The sequence below is a fragment of the Photinus pyralis genome, unplaced genomic scaffold (assembly GCF_008802855.1).
Source record: "Photinus pyralis isolate 1611_PpyrPB1 unplaced genomic scaffold, Ppyr1.3 Ppyr1.4_LG2, whole genome shotgun sequence".
Lineage (NCBI taxonomy): Eukaryota > Metazoa > Arthropoda > Insecta > Coleoptera > Lampyridae > Photinus > Photinus pyralis.
In genome coordinates this window covers 37,063,598-37,080,153 of record NW_022170403.1, presented here as the reverse complement: position 1 = coordinate 37,080,153, position 16,556 = coordinate 37,063,598, and the positions used below count along the sequence as shown (strand labels likewise).

Below are 16,556 nucleotides of genomic sequence, written 5' to 3'. Positions count from 1 at the left end.
ATGTCTTTATCATAAAACCTATTTAGTCTAACAAGCGATACCTACCTACCCGTAATTAACATATGACAGCGCCAGCGGCCAGGGGGAAGTCGCAATTGAAACAAATATTACTTAGTTTATTCTTTACTGTATACTAAATAATTGATATTAGCGTAGGTACTTTATTTCTCAAAGCAACAAAAAAGTAAAGATGCCATTGTACCGTGTATAGAATAACCGAAAAAATACAGTTCTGAGATTAGAGGAGATTAAGAACCATCTAGTAGATTTCATTCTTATGTTTATTCCAATTTTTTTTAATTTAGGGGGGTATTCTAACTAATAGAATCCATAATAATATATTGAGACTATAACGAGTTGCGTGCTCAATCCCTTCTTCACCTCCTGATTTCGGAGTTGAACTGAGGTTGACTTGAAAATCCAAACCTCGCAAAGACTTCCTGCATCAGTGTATTTGTGACGTAGGTTGCTTGTCGCATTGGAAATGCTTCCATCCACGTGATCACCAGGATTTGACAGAATCCGATGGACGTGGTGATGTAAGGTTCCGTTATGTCGGCCACTGACTCCCATGGAAGTGTGGGTTGCGCCGTGAACTGATCCCCTCTTCACGGCGGTGCAGGTCAACCCGCTCCAGATATATAATAGTATCCCGAGCTCGAGTGCATCTTGAGGAAGTAATAAGTTTGTGATATAGCCCTGGCGGTTTCTTCGAACCCTTAGTGCCCGGTGGTGGGAGCGTCGTGATTGATACGCGTCGAGGACGACATCGTGCGGCTATCCTTGAGGACGGTGAGCACCTGATCTGAGAATTATCTTGTAATAGCTACTCTTCGAGGATGATGTACTCTCGAAGGAACGCCCTTTGACCTTCGCTGGCGGGTCCTGCATCCCGGATCAGCTGGTCTCGCGGATGAGCGGCAGAGTCGAGCTTTCGTCCCAGATGCAGCCGTTCAATCTGCGGTAGTCAACACATAACCGAGCGTTGCCGTCCTTCTTTTGGACAATTACGATGGGGAGTAGCTAAAGGTGATTGGTTCGAAAATGCGGTCGGTCATTATCGCTTCGATTTTCCGTTTCTTGGGCGGCGAGTAGCGAGAGAGCGGCAGGTGGAGATCTGTGGTATTGTGCAGTCCAATTCTACGCGCGGGCGAGCCGGTGGTGGGCGGAACGATCCCCTTTGAGAAGGTGGTGGACCTCCTCAGGTTTGGGTGCCGGTATCGGCTGGTTATTTTTCTGTTTCGTATGCTTAATATACATTTCCATAATTGGAACAAAATCCGTCGAGCCGTTTTCTCGGAAAATTGCCAACATGCGTATGTACGTACATACACACGGGAAACAATTTTATTCTTTAAAAGTTGCTTAAAATTAGTGTAGATAGGTAATGTTTTAGTTTTATCGCTTTTGGAAATTGTTCATTGTTCAATTTAGATAAGGTGCTAGAAGTAAGTAAGACACATCTGGTCGAATTTTGCATTAGTTACAAAAGGTTATATCTGGTCATTGGCGATAAGAAATTTTATTTAATTAATCCACATGTGGTTCTGATAACAAGGTGCAGGTGTTTTACGAAGATGTGCGCGTTTTTCTCGGCGTAAGTGGGGACGCGTTCTGCAGAAGCTGGCGTTATTTATAATCCAGTGAATAGAAGGGGGCACCTTACCAACGTAACGGTCCGGTAGAAAATTGTCAAGGATGATTAGTAAGTGGTCAAATGCAAAATGCACAATTTCCTCATCTTCTCAATGTTATAGAGATATAGACAATTGAATTGCCTATTATTTACTTTTTCAAATTCTGTTTCTAAAACTGATAGTCACGGAGATGTACACTTAAAAAAAGTAAAAAATCGCATTTTCCGTATATTTGTCTAACTTCTAACTTTACAAGAAAGATTTAATATAGCTTTACCGCTGGGGAGGGTAGTTTATCGATAGTTTTCGTTAAATTATCTGTCTAGACAATTTCATCTAAGTTCTCTGCGTGTAGGGAACTCCTTTATGATTTGTTTTATGAAAGTTCTCCTTCGTGCCGCAAAATACATTGAACTTGAACAGCTGCTTAGTTATACTTGTAAACCTTCAAACCTTGTCAATGACTAGATACCTAATTAGACAGACGTAACTGAGTTGTGTTTAACTAACCGCAACAATACATGTAATCTCCAGGTAATCACGCAGTAGGTTACAGCCCCTGTTCATTGCAAAAATTAAAGGAATGTGAAAGTACACAAGTTAAATACCTACTAGTAAACTAACTTCCACTTTAAATTGTATGTACCTAGTAATCACACAAGTTAATTTGTTCCAGTGAACCTTTCGGTAGCAGACGCGATGGTATCTACCTTAAATGTGACGTTTAACTACGTATACATGCTTAACTCGCATTGGCCGTTTGGAAGTTTATACTGCAAGATATCTCAATTTATAGCCGTTTTATCGATATGCGCTTCCGTTTTTTCTCTCATGGCCATCTCAATCGATAGGTATGTATATATTTTTTGGTAAGCAATCTAATATCATCCCCATTTCTTGAATGTATATATTTTATTTTAAGAGGCAAGATTAACGCCAAACGTGCGTTACCGAGCAAATAAACCTTAACACATTTAAACCATTAAAAGTAATTGCGTGTCCCGTAAAGAAGGGCTTTTAATTTAAAATTGTTATTACACGATTAGGGATCACATTAGCATACGACACCTTTCGACTGAAATGTGCTGTTTTTAATTATCCTAGTAACGGTTGAAAGTAAACGTCCGTAAACCGTGTGTAATTGTTCACTGGATAAATTTACGTTCATGAACGAATGCCTTTTATAGCCAGTTGTATCCAGATCAACAAAATTTTAAATTAGGGATACCTTGTCGAGACTAATATAATTAAAAAGTTGCGTATAGTTTGGACGCTGTAGAAAGGGTCAGTACACATTGCAAGATAGTGTCGATCAGACCATATGATTTGGTTCAGTAGATCTGTCATTGGAATGTGGTATCTTTGCCCGACGTATTTTAAAGTTATTGGTAGGCAATCGGGCACTACTTTAGTACTTTTTTTAACCGCATTGTCAATTAAGCGGCGCACTCGTTATATTTAAAAAAATCTTTGACGCCTATGGCAGCGGTGTAAATCACCCAGCTTGTCTGTGTACTTATTCAATGGTATTTACCAACATTATACGTCCCAAACAGATCTAAAGATCCTAAATATCCTAGGGATCCTGAAGATCCTAAAGACCGCACAGTTCATATAGATCCTAAACACCCGGAAGGTCTGACAGATTCTAAAGATTCTAGAGATTCTAGTGACTCTAAAGATTCTAAAAGAATCTAAAGAATCTAATAGAATCTGAAGGAATCTGAAGGAAGATTCAAAGATTTCAGAGAATCAGAGATTCAATGTTCAAGGATTCAAAGGTTCAAAGATTCATCCTTCATTCATCCTTTAATATTGTCAACCTATTCCCAAGTATTCCTTTTTCAGACTGTTGACAAATTATAGGCGAAAACCTTACCAATTCTCCGCTTCCTGACCACATCTGCTCCTTCATTTCTGCATCTCGCCAACTTTGCTCAGAACAAGACTACTTCTTCTTTAATAATAACCATTATATCCAAACCACAGCCTTTCCTTTATGCCTTGTGATCTTATGAAAGATTCTAAGATTCAATAATTCCAAAGATTCCCAAGATTCAAAAATTTCGAAGGTTCAAAGATTTCAATGATTCTAAGGATTCTAATGATTCTAAGGGTTCGAATAATTCTAATGGTTTTAAGCGTTAAAAGGTTTCTAACGATTCTAAGGATTCTAAAATTTTTAAGGATTCTAGGGATTTTAAGGATTCTTAGGATTTTAGGGATTCTATGGATTCTAAGGATTCTGGGTATTCTAAGGGTTCTACAAATTCGAAGGATTCTAAGGATTCTAAGGACTGTAGGGATTCTACGGATTTTTAGTATTCTAAGCATTCTAAGTTCTAAGTATTGTATGGATTCTAAGGATGTTAAGTATTCTAAGCATCCTAAGGATTCTATGGATTCTAACGATTCTATGGATTCTGTGGATTCTAATGATTCTATGGTTTCTAAGGATTTTAAATATTTTACGAATTCTAGGGATTTTAGGATTCTGAGGATTCTAAGGTTTCTATGGATTCTAGGGATTTTAAGGATTTTAACGATTCTAAGGATTCTGGGGATTCTAAGGATTCCGAGCGTTCCAAGGACTTTAAGGATTTCACGAATTCTAAGCATCCTAGGGTTCTAAGAATACTAAGGAGTCTAACAATTCTGGGATTATAAGGATTAAGGGTTCGCTGTGTTCTAAGGATTCTAGACATTGTAAAGTTTCTGAACAGATCCTAAAAATCCTATAGATCTTAAAGATCTAAATATCCCAAAGATCCTAAAAAAGGTATTCCAAAAATATAAAGGTCCTGTAAATCTTAGAGGCTCAAATAACCTTAGGATCTTCAGAAACCAAAAAAATCTCAAACATCGTCAAAATGTAAAATATTTTAAGGGTTCCAAGAATCCTAAAGAAATACAAATGTACTAAAAATCTAAAGGTCCTCAAAGTCCTAAACATTTTCACAGTAATATAGATCCTAAACAAATCTAAAGATACTAAAGATCCTGAAGTTCAGAGAGGTCCGAAAATCCTAACGATCTTAATGGTATTAAGATTTCTAAAGATGCGAAGATTCCTAAATCTCCTAAAGGTATTGTAAAAATTTTAGCGATCTCAAGATCCTAAAGATAATGAAGATAAAAAGATCATAGGTATCTTACTGATTCAAGAAATGCCAATCATAAGAATAATGTTAAGGGTTCTAAAGATTCAAGAATTCGTAAATAATCTACGGATTTAAAATATCTAAGCAATCTACAGATCCTAAAGATAATAAAAGATCTTAAGGGTCCTAGAAATCCTAAATAAACTAAATTTGAATATGCTAAGAAGCATGAGATTTCGAAACATTTAGAGCTCCTGAATCTTTTAGTCTTTAAAAAACTTCTACGGCTTATCAACTTTCTAGAGTTTCGGTAACTTTTGAGATCTCATAAGACTTCTAATCTTTTTGATAGTTTTAGAGTTTTTAAGTGTCTTAAAGATCTTAAACACTGTTCACAGATTCCAAAGGTGTCAAAGGATTATAACGGATCTAAAGGTTCCAAAGATCTAGCGATTTTTTTAAGACGGTAGTCTAATGTATTTCAAAGACTACACGTTTCTCGGAATCTCGTTAATTCTAAAGATTTTAGTGATTCAAGATATTTTGAGAAAGTCAAGTGTCCCCAAAGCTTCCAAAGTTTATATTGTGTGTTCGAAGACCATGAGCATGTGTACTGAAGTTTAGCAGAATTCTTAATTTCTTAAGATGTTGCAGATTGTACAAACTTCAAGCTTGTAAAGCATTTGATGAAGTTTTCCATTATATACTTATCTATTAGATTTAATAAAAACGAGTTATTTGTTGTGTTATTTTATATATTAGCAAACACCGTAAGGTAACTCGTTTTTACTTGTAAAGCACTGTAAGGGCTCTGGAAATTATCAATTCGTCTTTAGATTCTTGAGGTATTCATTAGTGATACGTTTAATATTCTCAAGTCTTACGATCTAAATCTATTATATATAAGCACAGATTTAAATATACTTAAATCTGTGATATAAGAGAAGAAACACTGTACATTTAGTCTGCTAATTGTAATATAAGCTTCAACAGAAAAGGAATAGTTGTTCTCCGGTGAAGGCATTTTTCTGTTGAAGCGCGGATTTGATTAAAATATTGTGGTTTATTGGTGTTTTAGCTTTACTTTGTATTCAGTTGAAGGTACAAACTGAACACTGCGAAACGTAAACTTTTGTTTTTGCATCAAATCGAAATTATAATTAATTGATAACACAACGGAAGTTATTTACGAGGCATGTTCAATAAATACACGTTCGAACGCTGTAGCACGAATGTTAGTTTTGCTATAACCGCAGAAAGTTACATAAGACGGTCGTCAGTAATGTAGGTGTCTACTACGAAAGCGCTGTGGGGCCAAGATCTTTTAAATCTTATCTAACAATTGTCAGTTCTTATCTGACAATTGTCAATTAGTATCTAACAATTGTCAGTTATTATCTAACTATTGTCAATTAATATCTAACAATTGTCAATTCAACGCTCGAACGTGTATTTATTGAACCTGCCCCGTATATTCTTTGTAAATAATCAAGTAACTGGAAAGGGTTCAATAACAAATGTACGCACAATTACCCTTGACTTTGTTGCTTGTGAGCCGGAGTTAACAGAAAACTAGGGAGAGTAGACGGAGTACTTTTGAAAATGGCACCAAGCAATAAATAATTTTATTAAAATTTTCGGATGAAAAATTTTAATCTACACAGGCTGTCCCAGGTGGGATTGGGTAACTTTATTTCTCTTGGAGATAGATATTAGTTTACATTGGGAAACTTTTGCAGTTTTATGTGCTGATAAAAATTCCGTTTTAAAACTCAAAAGATTCGGATCCGATTAAAAGTATAAAATCTAATGTCGCCGATTTCCAGGTCCTAATCTATTAAGAATATACTTCACTTAAGGTCGATAAAGTTGGCACCCCCCCAGGCACCCCTACTTTGCCGAAATCAAGTAAAAATATGCCTATAATTTAGGACTAATTAAAGACTAATTTGTACCCACAAAATTAAAACTGTACCCGCTTGGTCCCACCGGAAAACCGATTCTAGGAGGGGGGTGGTAACTAGAGATCCAGTTAGCACCTCCACTTTTTCCGATTGAAAATTTATTAGTCGCATCAAAAACTATGAATTAAAAACTAATTTGTACCCAAATTAGATTTTCATTGTTTAAACAATTTATACATTAAACCATTTTTTACTAAAAAAGGGAAATTCTCAGAATTAGTAAAAAGAAATGGAACGTACAAATTAAAGACGAAGTTGTATCCACAACCAGGGTCGGATTTGGCATGGGGCCATGTGGGTCCGCGCCCAAAAGTAATCATGAAATATGCTGTAACATATAACCTCACATTTCGACGAAATTATGTAAACTTTCTATCAAGATTGTGGAATATTTAGGGTTTCTTGGGCAAATTTGTCCTCCAGCCATTTTTATCAATTTCATGCTCGTACCTGGGGCCCCTGGGGGGCTTAACGTGACGTAACAGTTAGATTCTCTTAAACACGATTGAGCGGTTTTTAGATGTTTGTATATTGGATTTCATTGTTTAAATCAAATACGTTATTTGAAATGGATGTCTTTTATATTTCTCTAAAAATGAAACAGTTATTTGTTTGTAATTCTAACTACAGATATCAGAAGTCTTGCTGTGAAAGAACTTGTGGCTTGTTCCCTTTAGTAATACAATACAAATAAAGTCAATAATGTATTATTTCGTTTAGGTATATGGCGATCATGACACCATTGCGACCTCGGATGGGCAGAACAGTAACATTGTGTTTGGCAATGAGTACTTGGTTACTGGGAATCGCGATCTCAAGTCCTTCTCTATTCTATTACACAACCTATGTGGAACAATATAGTGAAGAACAACAACGAATTATTTGCTACGGAGCTTGGCCGGATGGCGACACCAACGAATCCTTGTATGAATATATGTAAGTACCAGATATATGACCTTGTAGTGTACATAAGCAATAAATTTTGTCAGAAACTTTAATAACTTAATTAACTTATAGACGGCACGGCGACATGTTAAAATAATTATAACAAAACCCCCTATGCGTTAAACTTCATATTTAATTATTTCAAGATTTAAGTGTCACTAGGGTAACATGAAAGCTTTTACCTACTTTACTTAACGTTTCTCATTTCAAATTCGTTTCATTACGCTTCCCTTTGACTTTCTACGTTACAGATACAATAGCGCCAATTAGCACAGATTTTGATCCTTTCATCAAAGAGCTGAATAATAGTGGGAAATTCTACTCGTCTGATTAATAATTGTCCTCTATTGAATGTTTTAATTGTTTGTCTGATGAAAATACTTCAAGGTGCCATTCCTTTGAATTTTTCACGATTAATATTAAATCTGTCCGGTTTGCTATTCTATTACTATTTTAGGGAAGTAATGAGTTCCACTGCATGGCGAGGCAGCGTACGGATAAGGAAATGATTTTTAATAACTTTTTTGGAACTATTAAAACCGTGTACCTATGCGTGGATTGTAAATAACATAATTGTGAACCTATATGCTGTAATTGCCATTTTACTATCCACATTTCACGGGTATCTTTATTATAATTATAACATAGTCTATGATCAAGGTTAATAGAGAAAGTAGGTTGCCTCATAACTTTCAGCCAATAAACGTTCAGTATTAAAATACGCGAATGACGTCACCCAGAATCCCATTTTGTCCACATCATAAAAATTAATTATTAACGGCAACAACAACAGAGCAAGTTCAAAAAATGCAAAATGGATCCAAATGGTACTTTACAATTTACATGGTTATGCATTGCATAGAAAGAAACATGCTAGCGAAATATTAAACGCACTTTATTCAAAACAGCTTACATTAATTCATCTTCATAGTCTTCGGTCGGGAATGCAGACTGCACAGTCTATTGCATACGGGTTCAGGTTCCCCTTTCCATTGCACTTTATAACCCATTCTTTTTGTAATACAGGAATTACCTTTTGGAAAAGCAAAAACTGAATCTGCGATCCATTTGCTTTCGATTTGTTCCAGCTGCTATTGCATATAACAACGTCACAAAGATTTCCATCCGGCATCTAATACCCTATATTGATACCTACTTAAGTAACAGTAAGTATTCAATGGAATTAAAATAAGTATTCGTAATTGATTCTTCAGCACTGTCTGACAATTATAAGTACTTACACAGTTCAAATGTAACTGTCAAAGTCAACGAAAATTTAAACACCAATCAAATATGACTTCCGGATTCTCGATGACGCGTCTCTCTAAAGTTACGAGGCAACCTACTCTCTCCACTAACCTTGGTCTCTGATAGCATGATATATCGAATGAAAGTGTAGAACCGTTGAGTGAGAATATAGGAAGAGGCGCAACCTCCATAGTGGTTTCTTCTATCTCTATCCAACGTACTGGAACGCCGAGTCGCAACTTGTCGTCGGGCATACGAGATTCCATAAGCGCTGTCTTTGAATATAAAATATATTCAAAGGCGCTGTGTAAATCTCGGACGCCTACTTCGGCACGATTTCAAGTACAGGCGTTGCGCCTCTTCCTCTATTCTTCACTCAACGGTAGAACTGCCACTGCTGTTATACCCTCGGTTATACCTATATGCAACTCAAGCATAATAACTACCTTTTATGGCGGTCGAAAATATAGTTATCATAACAACTTCACAATGCTTCGTTACGTAAGTGACTATTATCACAGATTTAGAGTGTTTAGATCTGTGCTATTATGTAGGACTGTTAAGTAAGCTCCTAATTAGTTCGCAATAGTTTAGCGAATTATGCCAAGGATTACGAATATTTTCACTATTGCTTATGTAACGGACTTATGGACATCATATTGTCCGGGTCGCGGAGTGGTGCATTGATGTTGTGACTTGTGGTGGGGACGCCTGTACGATATACTTCACGTTGTACATAGCACAAACACGCGTTGCATATGCTGCAGATGACCGTCAGTGGCGCAATACGCTTTACAATTGCAATAGAAATGGCATCACAATGAAGTTAAAATAAACATCAAAGATTTAATTATTGTAGTGTACAAAAATGGCCTAGTGATAATAAAAGAATGCGTCTTGAAGTAGAGCTTCAACAATCTGAGGAATCACGCAGTATGCCAACTAGACGGAAACCAAGGCAGCGAAAAACTGCAACGGAAAATGAAAGGATTAGAAGCCAACGGAGAGCGAGTGAACAACGCAAAGCTGACGCCGCGCGCCGCGCCGTAAAGAAACAAGTTGTACGAAAAAAATTACCGTGGGACAACGTGAATCTAAAGCGGCCAAAACGAGATGTTAAAGAGAGAATGACAATAGAGCAACGGCAAAGTAGAGCAATGAAACAAAGACTAGCCCGAGAAAAAATTACACCACAACAGCGTGAAGCAAATTCGGCAATGAAGCGACAAAACAGGCATCTCCCAAAATCCCACCGATCCGTACGGGATCTTACTATACGACCTCACCTGCATTAGTATTTGCAACGCTATACATTTTAAAGCAGAAGAAACTGAAGGCCACTATTCATTATTTAGCGGCCATGGTGCTGTAAAAATAGCAGCACTATCCGGAGCAACTTAAAGGATCAAAAAATTTCCGTTCCAACATTAGAAAAAACGGAGCCGGGACACTTCGCCGAATGCCCACAACGCCGACACGATTTTTTAATGATTCATATTGTCGACTTAGGGACACTACGCCGACCGTGCCCACATCGCCGACAAGTGTACAAGGGACACTAAACCGAACTTGGCCATAACGTCGACTCATACAACACTTGTTAATGAAGCTGGACGGTGTGCAACACCATGCAGAGCTTTTGACGTTAAGTTATTTTAGGTTTAGAATTTTTTTTCGAGCTACAGGCTCATGAAAATTCTTACTGGAGGGGGTTTGAAACAAAGCAGCTTTGGATATTAGGTTATTTGTAGGTTTACGACATTTTTTTAAACGTTTTGAAATGCAAACTTATACACTGGACAGAGTATGAGGGGCATGGTTTTTCGAACAGTCGACGATGTGGGCACGGTCGGCGTAGTGTCCGTCGGCGTAGTGTGCATACTAGCCGATATGGACCATCAGAATATCGTGTCGGCGTTGTGGGCATAGGGCGAAAGGTCCTAGACCCGAAAAAACAACTAATGCCTTTGCATCATTTGGCTAGCGACCTACCAAGTTCCAGTCGGGCCATCCGGCCTTTGTTATCCACGGTCATGTTAAAGTCAGTTAAAGTTAGTGTTAGATAAAAAAATAATAGGCGGCGTATTTAATAGTTTAAAAAGATTAGAATTTTTACCGTAACTGTCACATGTAATAACGCTCAATCTTGTAATCAATAATATCATTTTCATTAAAGTTTAACGTTGAATTATATTAGGTTATGGGCGCAGACCTTCGTTTTAGTGTTTTTTCCGTTTCGAATTGTGTATTTGTGAAGTGTTGTTAAATCCACACATCAGCAGCAGAATGGATTTAGCAAAGCACATTAAACCATTGACTGGTGAGTCAGACTGGCCAATTTGGAAAAGGAAAATTCGTGATTTACTTGATTATCATGAGGGAGCATTAGATGGATAAGAAGCTAGAGAAACCGACTCCGCTTAGTGCTAATCCAACACGAGATGAAGAAAAAGCATTTAAAGCTACAAGCGATCTGTATCGAAAAGCTAATAGTTATGCCAAGTCAATGATTACAAGTACAGTTTCTGACACAGTTTATCAGAAAATCATGGACAAGGTTACGGCGCATGATGCTTGGGAGGCGTTAAAACAGCAGTTTGAAGCTACATCCAAAGATCAGCTGTTCAAGATTTGTACAGAGCTATTTTCATTTGGTTGGACATCGGGCGAGGATGTTTCCACACACGTAGCCAAGCTCAAGAGTCTATGGACCGAGCTGAATAACGGGTTAAAAGCTAAGAATGAAAATCCACTCCCAGATCTACTATTGGTATGTAAAATTTTACATATTTTACCTAGTAGTTTTGAGAATTTTAAATCGAGTTGGATGCTGTTAACGAAAGATGAGGTTAAAACATTCGACGAATTAACCATGCAGATTATTATTTTCGAACGAAATATAAGACAGCCTTCAAGTAATGATAGTGATAAACAAGTAGCCTTGTTGGTTAAGTCAAATAAGCAGACAAAGAGGGGTACCGACAATTTCAATTTTGTATCGAAACTTAAGAAAGAAGATACCTGTAATTACTGTCAAAAGAAGGGTCACTGGGTGAGAAGTTGTAGAAAATGGATCGCAGATGGTCGTCCTAAACGTAGTAGTAGCAGTAGTAATGCTGAAAGTAATGCTGCAGAGTCTCAGGTCGCTTTAGTCTCAATAGATAATGAAGTTTTAGCTACTGAACCAAATTCAGAGGATTGGTTTGTGGATAATGGGGCTACTAAGCATGTAACTAGTCGTTCTGATTGGTATTGTACGTTTGATGAGTTTAAAGATCCGCGCACAATTAAAGCAGCTGGAGAAGAACGTTTGATTGCTATCGGGAGCGGTACTATCAAGGTCTCTTCAATTGTCAATGGGAAGAACCAACATATTTTATTGAAAGATGTTTGGTACGTTCCGAAAATTTCGAGAAATTTATTTTCACCATTGGCTGCCCATGATAAAAATTTAAACAGTGAATTCGGATCCACCGTAACCACTTGCTCGTTTTTGGTAAACGGCATCACAGTGTTGAGTGGTATTCGAGAGAAGTTTGGATCATTGTATAAGGCAAATATTAGTCCAATTTTGTCCCAAAACAGGGCATCAGTAAAAATAGTAGAAGCAAACGATCATTTACAGTTATACCATGAAAGGTGGGGTCATCAGGATAAGCGTTACGTCAAGAAAAAGCTTGAACAAGAGTTTAATCTTAAAGTTAAGTTTGATGATACAATATGTGAACCGTGCGTATATGGTAAGGCGCATAGACTTCCATTTGGTAACAGAAAAAGTGCCTCACAACCGGGAGAACTTATTTCGGTCGATGTTTGTGGACCCTTTTGTGAGTCTTTTCAGAAAAAACGTTATTTAGTGGTATTTAAGGACAGTTATAGCAAATATCGTTACGGTTTTATTATTAAGTATAAATCTGATGTCAAAATAGTTTTAGAACAAATGCTAACGCATGCAGAAACTCAGGGTCACTTCATTAAAGAGCTACTCAGCGACAATGGAGGTGAATTTGACAACGCAGATGTTCGAGAAATCTTGCAGAGACGGGGTATCACACAGCGATTGACAGCACCGTATACACCACAACAAAATGGCGGTAGTGAAAGAGAAAATAGAACAATTGTCGAGATGGCACGTACGTTCAAGTATTCCAATTCTGATGTGAAGTTTCCGGACGCGATTTGGGCTGAGTTAGTTACAACAGCGATCTACATTCTGAATAGGACTGGGAAGTCGTCAAAAGATGGTATTACTCCATATGAAATTTGGTGTAAGAAGAAACCCAGGATAAAACACCTTCGAATCATCAGTTCGGCCTGCTATATCCATGTTCCAGATCAGAAAAGACGAAAAATGGATAGAAAAGCTGAAAAAGGCTACTTAGTTGGTTATGATGGAGATGAACGATATCGAGTGTACGTTCCAGAGAAGAAATGCGTTGTTTTATCTCGAGATGTAAAATTTAATGAAGTAACTCAAGAATGCGAAGAAAAAGAAAAAGTATTTTTCAGGAATAGATTGTCAGAAGAAGATGAATCAGAAAAAGAAGACCAGATTGATAAACCAGAAATTACTCAACCTGAAGGCAGCACAAGAACTAAAGAAAGCAAAGAAGAAAGTGATGATGAGTGCAGTAGTGAATATAACAATGAAAGATCGTTACGTAATCGAGAAATTATCCGCACTCCAAAGTATCTTGAAGATTACGTTATGGCGATGATGACAGAGCTCCATCCTCAAACATATGAAGAAGCTATACAAGATAAAAATCGTGCATCCTGGAAAAATGCCATGGACAATGAAATGGCTTCCTTGATGGAAAATAGCACATGGGAATTAGTAAAATTACCCACAGGTGGTAAAGCAATTGCTTGTAAGTGGGTTTATAAATTAAAATTAAATCCAGACGGAAGTATTTTAAAATACAAGGCAAGATTGGTCGCAAAAGGATACAATCAAAAGAAAGGTATTGATTACAATAATACTTTCAGTCCAGTTGCAAAGTTGCAAACTATTCGTTTGATACTTGGTATTGCTGCAACAGAGAAAATGCATTTGGCCCAATTTTATGTCTCAACTGCATTTTTATATGGAGAGCTGGAGGAAAAGATCTTTATGAAACAGCCAGATGGATACGATGATGAGTCTGGTAGAGTCTGCCTACTCAAAAGGAGTTTATATGGACTAAAGCAGTCGCCTAGATGTTGGAATCATCGTATTGGAAAATATTTACAAAAATTACAGTTTAGAGCCAGTAAAGAAGAACCATGTATGTTTGTTAAAGAGAAAAATGGTGCTAAGATAGTTTTAGCATTATATGTAGATGATGGTCTTATTGCTGCTACTCATAAAGAAGATCTTGAAGAATTTATCCACCAACTTAGAACAGAGTTCAAGATTACCTCAAATGAAGCAACATATTTCTTGGGTCTTGAAATTGAAAAATCGCAGAATGGAAATATCAAGATTAGCCAGAAATCGTATGCTCAGAAACTACTTGAGCGTTTTAATTTTGTTGAATGCAAGTCAGTTTCTACACCAATGCTTTCAAGTTCAGGAAGTTCGAATTCAGGGAAAGCATCAGAAAAAGAAGTCATATTTCCATATCGACAGGTCGTTGGTGCGATCATGTACCTTATGTTAGGCTCGAGACCAGATTTAGCCTACAGTGTGGGATTTTTATCCAGGTCATTAGAAAACCCTACTATTGATGATGTCGCGAGAGCTAAAAGAGTCCTTAGGTATATAGCTGGGACTATTGATCTTGGTATAGTATATCAAAGTAACGCTAAGAAGGGAGCGTTCGAATGCTACAGTGATGCTGATTTCGGTGGTTGTAGTAAAACCTAAAACAGGTCGTTCAACATCAGGAGTACTGGTCAAATATGCCAATGGAGCTGTTTCTTGGATTAGTCAGCGACAAGGTTCCGTAACAGAATCTACAGCTGAAGCAGAAATCGTAGCTGCAAGTGAAGCCGCTTAAACTTTTGCAAGAAATTACATTTTTAAAGGAAATTCCAGTTATCCAGATTGACAACGCAGCAGCCGTTAGACTTTCTGAGAATCCCGAAAATCATCGCAGAACCAAGCACATCCAAAGGAAACACTTCTTTATTCGTGAGCATGTTAGTGAAGGCACTTTGGTTGTAGAAAAGGTTTCATCTGAACATCAGGTAGCTGACATTATGACCAAGCCTCTCGCTCAAACAAGATTACATATCCTTTGTGTAAAGATGGGACTTGTATAATTATTAATTTTTATCAAACAAGGGAAAGTGTTAAAGTCAGTTAAAGTTAGTGTTAGATAAAAAAATAATAGGCGGCGTATTTAAAAAAAAAAGATTAGAATTTTTACCGTAACTGTCACATGTAATAACGCTCAATCTTGTAATCAATAATATCATTTTCATTAAAGTTTAACGTTGAATTATATTAGGTCAAGTGTATCATAAGAGTTCCACCAGCATCACAAGTGACAATCCAAGATATTCACAGCTGTACTTCTTGGATCCACAATATGCTACTAATTTAAGGATAGCCAAAAGCTACAACGATGGTTGCCTTCGACCAATTATGATAAAAGTTGGCTGACGCCATCATTTCAAAAATCTTAACTCCTTTGCTACTTTAAAGCGCTGCCAAGTGGTCAACCTCCGTGTTGCAATACTTGACTCGATCTCTCTATGGTGAACGAGGGCGACAGGAACGTTAGGCGATCTTGACAATTTGATGGTAGGTTCTGGGTCCCACACTTTGTCGAAGACCTTCTCTAGCTTCTTTGATTTCTTGCTTTCCGACCACTTCTGGTGCCACTCGCCGACAACCCCCCAGAGGTCAACGGTCAACGTTGAGTGTGCGCAAACTCAAGGTTCATTTCATCGACGGACAAAAGGAAAAATGCACCCAAAATTCCTCGGTACCGAACTAGATTTACTGGCCTACTTAACAAAAACACTAATTACCTCGCCTTTATGAAACCAATCGTTCTTTCCTTTCATCCTTACAACGGTGGAACGCGGGTTGACGAAAATGTAAAATTTCAGAATTGGGAAGTAAATAGGTACCACCGACCATTCAAATATTAGGTACTTACACATTTGTTGTACGCATATTGCATTTTCAGTTCCTTTTATTAAACTTGCCAATCCAATTGTAATTCTGATCTGACCTTTTGCTTTGATTGCCCTCCTTCTTGTATGAAATCCCAGCAACAAAGTTTCAATATTCTTGTAATCTTTATAATGGAAGGAATTTTCCTTTACATGTCACATTTACTGAATTGTCGTAAACATCTTACATATCCCCTGTAATCTCTAGAAAATCTTATTTCTTTGTGACGTTTCCAATAAAATGATACTAAAGTTACGTCTTACGTGTCAGTCTGGCGGTGATATTACATATCTATGCAATTTAAATTCGCACGACAATGTCTGAACGCAAGTTGTCTTAGTATGATGTAATGTTATACCCACTTTCACTTTCTGTATATAACGCATCTGGCAGGAATTTTTTAATGATATAAAAAGTTTTCATGGCACGAAACTAAATAAAGTATGGGGAGCTGTTATGAAATATGGAAATGCTCATCACTCATGTATTCTCATCGCCAACTCATGTGTATTATTAACGAGCTCCTATAGCGAGTTTATAATTTTGCGGTGTC

General features: G+C 37.3%; 1 protein-coding gene across 3 annotated transcripts in view; it reads left to right on the top strand.

Moving 5' to 3' along the window:
• The window catches only part of LOC116163767 (tachykinin-like peptides receptor 99D), a 38,751-nt gene extending 31,078 nt beyond the window's left edge, over window positions 1-7,673 (top strand). For all 3 annotated transcript variants that reach the window (XM_031477872.1, XM_031477871.1, XM_031477873.1), the window contains exons 4-5: window positions 2,314-2,488; window positions 7,423-7,673. In XM_031477872.1, coding sequence (XP_031333732.1) covers window positions 2,314-2,488; window positions 7,423-7,642 — 395 coding nt within the window. In that variant the 3' untranslated portion in view covers window positions 7,643-7,673. The remainder of the gene's footprint in view (window positions 1-2,313; window positions 2,489-7,422) is intronic.
• Window positions 7,674-16,556: the final 8,883 nt, after the last annotated feature.